Source organism: Octopus bimaculoides, chromosome 6, assembly GCF_001194135.2.
Source record: "Octopus bimaculoides isolate UCB-OBI-ISO-001 chromosome 6, ASM119413v2, whole genome shotgun sequence".
Taxonomy (NCBI): domain Eukaryota; kingdom Metazoa; phylum Mollusca; class Cephalopoda; order Octopoda; family Octopodidae; genus Octopus; species Octopus bimaculoides.
This window is the reverse complement of record NC_068986.1, coordinates 76,761,203-76,769,267: the sequence shown is the minus strand read 5'-3', so window position 1 is coordinate 76,769,267 and position 8,065 is coordinate 76,761,203. Positions and strand designations below refer to the sequence as shown.

Genomic DNA, 8,065 nt, shown 5'->3' with positions numbered 1-8,065 from the left:
AATTAAGGTAGTTCGGGAGCGAGGAGTGAGTGGGAGAGCCGGTTGAATGATCTATAGATCAGGGGGGCGTGTGGTGTTATGGACTGTGACGAGCTATGTGTTGTGGTGGAGAGGGGTGAGGCAAACAGAGGTGAAGCCAGACCGGAAGGGCCAAACCGGAAGGGTCAGATCGGAAGTCGGCGACACGCGGTCGAAGGCTAGCACGTGGGGCCAGTGAGAAAACAGCGACGTTACGAGAAAGACGTGTTCTGGTTAGGAGCGATCGTGTACCCCGCTGCGGTCGGTCCAACGCTTCATTGTCCTTTTGCTTCTTGTTGTCTTCTTCCTCCATCGCACCACAAGATTCAATACCATGTTTCATCTTTTCGCTTTTTATATTTATTGTGTGTGTGTATAATATATATTTATATATATAAATCTACATATATACATACATTTACATATGTATATAGCTATACATTTATATATTTGTATACATGAATTCATTTTTAAGTGTGTGTATATGTACCTATAAGGATGTTGATATAATTTGTTTTTGTTTTTTTTGGTAAGGAGAGAATTTTGTTTCCAGATTTTATTACCTAGGGAGATTAAGTACTAACCAGCTTTTCAACCTCATCAATTACCAATGCCGGCCTGTGTATGTAAATGTGTGTGTGTGTGTGTATGTATGTATGAGTCCTCTCATGGCTGATAGTGCAATGGGAAGGGTCGTCAACCATTGTCCTTTATCGAGCTGATGTGCAGTCACAAGAGACACTACAACAGTGGTAACCCTTCACAAACAACTGTGCCACCCAGGAGTGACCCGCCTACTTCACTACTGTGAAGTAGGAAAGCCTGATGTTCTCCAACAACGAAATCCGCGAAAAGACACTCGCTTGCTCCACATGAAAAAAATTCAAACCCCACTTCCACTGCATGTCAGCAGTCCAGCGTCTCAAAAACCATAGCCTGAAATATGTAATTTACCAACAGATTACGATATTTCAAAGCTCTATTTTGTTCAGCTACGCATACAGTTACTTTTATTCTACACACACACGATTAAGTATGTCAGACAGAGCAAATAAGTCGATAACGGTGATGTCCAATACATGGTATCTGTCTCTATCCCAGGAGCAAAGAATGAACCAATTAGGCATCTTCACATCATCTTGGGATAAATCACTAACTCCACAACTTAGAGAACGTTCCCCTGGCTGGGGCTCTTTTAATAATCAGGCTTATCTTTTTACGGTGACGAATGCAACCTGCATTCAATACCGACGAAGTCGAAGGGCGTTAAATAACCTTTAAATCAAAGAATTTAGAGTTACTTCCCTTAAAAAGGCTTCTGCAATTATGTTATTAGCGGAAATCAAATTGTTATAGGATTTTAATTTATTATTTGTACTATATAAATTCCACAGAAAGTTAACAAATTAATGGATTTAATTTTAATTTTATTTTGGGAGGCTTTTTTTCTATAAAAAAGAAAAAAACGTAACTAATGTCCCTCTCTAGAAATAGAGATAAGTTTATGTTTACAAGCATGTGTTCATAGGATATTCTTGTGCGGTACGAAGAATTTCTATTGTCTTCTACTGAATATATATGATTTATATAAATATATTTATCTTATTCCAGTGACATCATGAACCCGTCACAGCTTCGACAGTGTCTTCATTTTCATTATTTTCTTAAGCGAAAAAAGTTATGTCGAAATGTTTGGAATTGTATACCGTTAATTAAGAAATACTCTTCGTCTGTTGATTCTGCAGAGGAAGAAGACTTCTTTGGAATCAGTGAAAAGGACTCCCTCGGTCAACCATCTGAAAAGGTTGATGAAGTTGTAGATAAAGATTATATATACGGAAAATATTTACCTAAAATGACCAATAAGATATCAGACCCATCGCTTGAAAAAGTTTTTCAAGTACCGTTTGGTAGTATACGACTAGATTCTTATAATAAACATACCCTTGCTGATAAAATGGTAAGAGAGAAACATGACGTTCATTTAGGAGACTCGTCATTTGATAACAGAATTTCTACAGAGACCGAAAGTAATATTTCCAATTTTCGTAAATTAGATGCTTCCAGCAATAAGAACTCAGAGTTTGAATATATCGATAATCAATATTTTTCACGAACCGAATATACTTCCGAATCGAAGGGATTAATAGATAATAAAAAAATTACTTCGTCATCTGCTAACCATATCTTAATGGACTTAGAAGATAAGGATTTGCACAGAAGCCAGAATCATAATTTAAATAATGTTACTCATGAATTTGTATCAGATGAAAACTTTATCGATTCGCAATATTTCAACAAACCGATGTCCGGAACAACAGATGAGCAACCGTTGTTAGAACTAAATTCTACACATCGAGCACATTCTTTGGCAGAGAATAAAGAAGATTTGCAAAGAGAAAATCAAAATTTTATTGATAATCAATATTTTGGCCTTAGCGATCAAAACGAAGGAGCATCAACTGTCCTGAAAAAGATTGAACCTGTTTTGACTAAAGAAGAACCTCTTGAAATAAAGGCTCAGTCAAAACCACCTACCCATGAGGAGGAAACAGAGAATGCATTTAATGTAGCTATGAAGATTCGAAAAAAACTTCGGAAGGAAAATGTTCGAGGTAAATTGCATTATCTTTGGGTTTATTTCATTCATTGTTTGCAGTAGTTCTCTCCCCAACTCTCTTTCACACACACACTATCTCTCTAATATAAAAACACACTGTCTCTGTAACATAAACACCAGGTTTGATTTCGTTATTACACAAATATCGCATTACATGGGACGTCTAAAAAATATGGGTATTCTTTCGCTTGAACCCGCATGCCAAAATGTGCGACAGAAAAAGAACATTTAGCAGCAAAGGCACGACGGCAAACAATATCATAAAAATTATTAGAAATGGGAATCAAATGTGAAGATATTATCAAGTGGCTAGCAGAAAACCGCCTGGGGGAGGTCTTTCAGCTAGTTTTCTATATAGTTTTTTTTTTTTTTTGTGCATTCCTCTTTATAAGCATCAAATCTACATTTCATTTCCAAATCACCAATGAACAAAGTAGCCAGAAAATGCATGTTCGAATTAGGCTTCGTTAATTAAACTTGGGACTTCTGAATTGGTTGAAATTACTGTGGCTCTAAATATGCTAAGTCCTTTCTGTTTCTGTCCCATTTATTTCTGTAGCTCTTATTTTATTGCTACCCTTATTTCAACTGTGATATTTCCAGATATTTCTTCTCATTCTTTACTCGGTTTCTACCACAGATCCTGACGGTCCTCTTTTAGACAGTAAGGGTTTCCGTATTTTGAAAGACCAAGTTACTGATTTAACTAAACTGACAAGCTATGAAATTGTAAATCATATTAAAAGCAGAATTATTTATAATAAGAGTAAGTATAACTCTTATTGCATTTTTGTGTTTTCTTTATATTTATTCGATATATATGTGCAGGCTTGGCTATGTGGTTAAGGTGTTTGCTTCTCAACCATATGGCTTTTAGTTCAGTCTCACTGTGTGACATCTTCTACTATAGCTTTCGACCAACTAATGTTTTGTGAGTAAATTTGGTAAACAGAAACTGTACAGAAGCTTGTGTGTGCATGCATGTCTATGAATGTTTACATTCTGTGTTGAGTAACAGTGAAGTTTGGTATCATTCCATGCCAATGAGTCATTTAGCTCTGCACTTTTGAAAACTTGCTGAATAAAACAAAACTTTAAATCCCTTACTTGAAAAATAGTGTGAAATACTGACAGGAAGGGCAGTTGTAAAATGGAAAACATTGTCTCAATACATAGTCATCTAAGCCATGCTAGCATGAAAAAATGGATGTAAAACAAAATCGAGAACAGTTTGTATGGCTATGATACAAATATTGCAACAGTAATCACTTTATTAGCACTGCATAAAACACACATATATATATATAATAAAGTAGAAAGTTGGTGAACATAAAATTAGGAAGCTAGAAACAATATTTAATTAATTAAAATTACACCCAAAATATTGATTATCAATAAAATTTTGATTTTCTCTTTGCAAATCTTCTTTATTCTCTGCCAAAGAATGTGCTCGATGTGTAGAATTTAGTTCTAACAACGGTTGCTCATCTGTTGTTCCGGACATCGGTTTGTTGAAATATTGCGAATCGATAAAGTTTTCATCTGATGCAAATTCATGAGTAACATTATTTAAAAAAGAGAAGATAATATGGGTGCTGATGGAGAGCTACCAATAGTTTGGTGGTTAACATTGGAAGAGGGTGACATTACTGCTGACTAACATTGAGATAGAATGAAAGAATGCAGTTTAGAGAATTGTCACTATTGTTTCTATCAAAGTTGGCTCTCTTGATAATAGAAAGCTGACAGTTGCAGGAAGCAATGTTGGGAGGGAGGTAATTCCAGAGGGATAATATTCTGGAGAGAGGAGATTTAGAAAAGTGGTGACATGAAAGTCTTGCAAGGGAAACAGTATAGGTGATGAGTGGTCAACTGAGTAAATCAGAGGTCCTGAGTGGAGGTGATATGATCAGACCTGAGTGGTGGGTCAAGTTGATAGCATAACACAGGATTGAAATTCATTACAGCTCAGTGCAATGTATACTGGTATGAAAATATGGATATTACAATTCTAGGAAAATTATTTTAATCCGTGATAGAAGTTTTAGGTAATGTTATTAATATTCTATTGTATTGGTAATGTTATTACCAATGTGTAGGTAATGTTATTAATATTCATGAAGTTATGAAAAACAAACTCAATTACTCGTTAGGCTCTAATTATATAATACTATTGCTAACAATTAATGCAATATTCTATTCATTTATTTTAAATATTTGGTTTAATGAATCTGCATTCTTTATTTTTATATAATCATTTCTATTATAGGCTCAATGTCTGAAATTTGGTGGGGAGGGACTAGTGGGTTACATCAACTCCAGTATTCAACTGGTTCTTTTTTAATTAACCCCAAGACAATGAAAGGCAAAGTCAACCTTGATGGCATTTGAAATCAGAACATAAAGCGGGAAGAAATGTAATTTTTCTGGTGCAGTAATGAGTTTCCTAGTTCACCACCTTTATTTCTTAACCCTTTTGATACCAACCCAGCTGAAACCACCTCTGGCTCTAGTATAAATGTCTCATGGCTGGCCGCCCACACTTTTTTCTGCAAAATAAGGGTAGTTTATCCTGTTCAGGCTATATAATAAGCATTATCCTGCGTTTGAGAATTTAAAATCACTTTAACTTTCTAAGACATCTCAATGCTTCTAAAAGCAAACTTTGTTTGTTTGTTTACGTTTATCGTAATTTGATTTTAACATAAATGTCTTGTTCTCAAAAGTTCTAAATTAAAATCTTCCACCAACATTTAGTCACAATTTATGTTCCTAACACAAGCTTAATGATAACTAAGTTATTTTACTAAATTCTTTGTTATATTTATAAAATTAATTGAAAGAAACACAGAGCATCTCAACAGAAATATGGTAATAAAAGGGTTGAATAATAAAAATGAAAGAATATGAAATGTATTTCCTTATTTTATGTTACAGATGACATTGTTGCTATCAATAAGCCATATGGCCTGTCTTCTCATGGTAAGTTGATATTTATGAAACCTATCATTTATTTAAAGTCAGTAAATGCCTTAACAACCTCATTAATATATCAAGCTAATGAAAGAGCCTTTACACCTGACTTTTCTAACCAGTGACACTTATGCTTTCCAAATATACTGCACAGTTTTAAGACATTTCAGAAATGTCAAAGTATTTATTGTTTAGTGGTAAAGTGTAATATGTTACCCATTTCCACTTCAAAAATAATTAAATTTTGTTTCTTATGTAATATAACTTCAGCAAGGCAATGACAAACTACTCCAGTTTTAGTATTTGGATTGCAAAAGGTTGAAAATCACTGCTTTACACAATCACTTGGCCTGCTAGAAATAGTCACCATATTTCCTACAAGTCACACCCTAAAATTAGTCAGTGTGAGCTGTATAGTTAAGAATTTTGCTTCTCAACTACTTGGTTTTGAGTTCAGTCCCACTATGTGGCACCTTGGGTAAGTGTCTTCTTTTAAAGCCCCTGATTGATTAATATTTTGTGAGTGAATTTAGTAAACATATTAAGTCCATCACACACACATATATATATATATATATATATATATATATATATATATATATACACACACACACACACATGCACGCAAACTGGCTAAAGTCACACAAAGCAGGATTGAAATATATTTGTTAAAAGTCATATTAGATGTATTCAACATACATTCAAATGTGTGAAGATGTTTTGCAGTTGAAATACTTTCAGGAGGCATGGGAGCACTGCGGCATTGTACACCTTTATCTTCATGTTGGGGGAAATGTCATGGCAGTTCCATGGAACAATATGCATACATAACATTTGAGAACAACTTTGTAGAATAAATAACAGTTGTCATATCAGAAAAGGGTATGGTATGTTCTTTCCACAAAAGGTGCTGGTTACTGAAGGAAGGATAGCAGCAGAATGAGTTACTGAGAGGATGAGTGACATTATTTATCCTATAATTCATCATCATCATCATTATCTTGAATGGTGAAGAAATTGTTCGATTTTTATGGTGCATCATCTCTTTGTTCAGTAAAGGAACTGCTCATTGTAAATTGGTAAACTTCTCATGATTTCTATGTTACATTCACAATTAGACTTGTTATCAGCAAAAATTTGCAGATGTTCCTCTGAGTGCCAACTCTTAGCAATCAATTCAAGTGGAATTTTTGGAGTATTTGTATTCTCAACCTGTATTTTTGCACCAGCTCCTCCTTAAACTTTCTCTATGGAGCACGACCACATCATCCTACTTTATTTGCAAATGTCATGATATCTTTGTGAATTTGATGTAAGCTTTCTTTTCTTGGAATATTTGTAAAGTCACAGATACAGCCTAGCCGTGTTTTTTTTTCCCAAACACCATTCAAATCTGAGGGTTTCATTTCATTCCTAGGCAGATGGGTGGGCATTTGGGCAACCTGCAATCTGCAGGACTTTCTGAACAACACACTGAACAAAAAATTACCTTGGATTTTTGTGGCAGTTTAGCCTACCTAATTATGAGCCAGGTCTCATGCAGCCCACTTCTTGACAACTATATCTAAGATAGACAAATGAACAGAGACTTATTTGCTCGCTCACCTGTCCATGTACCTCACACAAGAGGCACAAACACCTGTGTACACACATATACACATGTATGTATATATTGTGACTAGTTTTTCCAATCAACTATATTTGATGTTAGATAAAACAGCATTTTTGGTGAAGGAAAAGTGTAACTTTTAAACTGTTACAATTATTTCATTATCATCATCATCATCGTTTAACGTCCATTTTCCATGCTGGCATGGGTTGGACGGTTTGACTGCAGTCTGGAGAGCCAGCGGCTACACCAGAGCCCAATCTGCTGGTTCTCCAGACCTCAGTCAAACCATCCAACCCATGCCAGCATGGAAAACGGACGTTAGACGACGATGATGAAATAATTGTAAAAGTTTGAGTTTCCATAAGGAACTGTTACAATTTATTTGAGTTTCTATTGCAGACCATATCCCCATATTAATAATACTTTATAATTCTGTAAGTACAAAATCCCGTAGTATGATGTAGCTATAATGCAGGATATATATCTATATATATAAAAATGAGAATGTGTGTCTGTCTGTGTGAATCCCTAAAACTCGAGAACTACGCAACCAATTTCATTCAAATTTTACATATGCCTTACTTAGGGTTCCAGTTGTGTTTTAGTAAAAAAAAATTATTAACTTCTTGCAGAGTTCGAGCACACGGCAACATAATATCTCCTCCACTATTTAAGTATTAAGTGTCAAAAGTGAAACAAAAACACTCATGTCAAATACTTTCACTTTAAAAATGAAACTATTCCACTAACTGAAACAATCACATTTCGATACTGTAGTGACAGATACTTTCACAGAGAGAGAGAGAGATGTATATGTATACATATACATGTATATGTACACC

General features: G+C 34.8%; 1 protein-coding gene across 3 annotated transcripts in view; it reads left to right on the top strand.

Annotated features, from left to right (window-relative positions):
* Window positions 1–44: 44 nt before the first annotated feature.
* LOC106873813 (uncharacterized) overlaps window positions 45–8,065 on the top strand; it is a 16,928-nt gene continuing 8,907 nt past the window's right edge. The window contains exons 1-4 of one of the 3 annotated variants that reach the window (XM_014921325.2): window positions 45–279; window positions 1,630–2,633; window positions 3,279–3,404; window positions 5,576–5,620. In XM_014921325.2, the coding sequence (XP_014776811.1) occupies window positions 1,637–2,633; window positions 3,279–3,404; window positions 5,576–5,620 (1,168 nt within the window). In that variant the 5' untranslated portion in view covers window positions 45–279; window positions 1,630–1,636. Of the gene's footprint in view, window positions 280–1,410; window positions 2,634–3,278; window positions 3,405–5,575; window positions 5,621–8,065 lie in introns of those variants that run through there. The other 2 variants (XM_052968887.1, XM_052968888.1) reach the window with 2 other exon arrangements.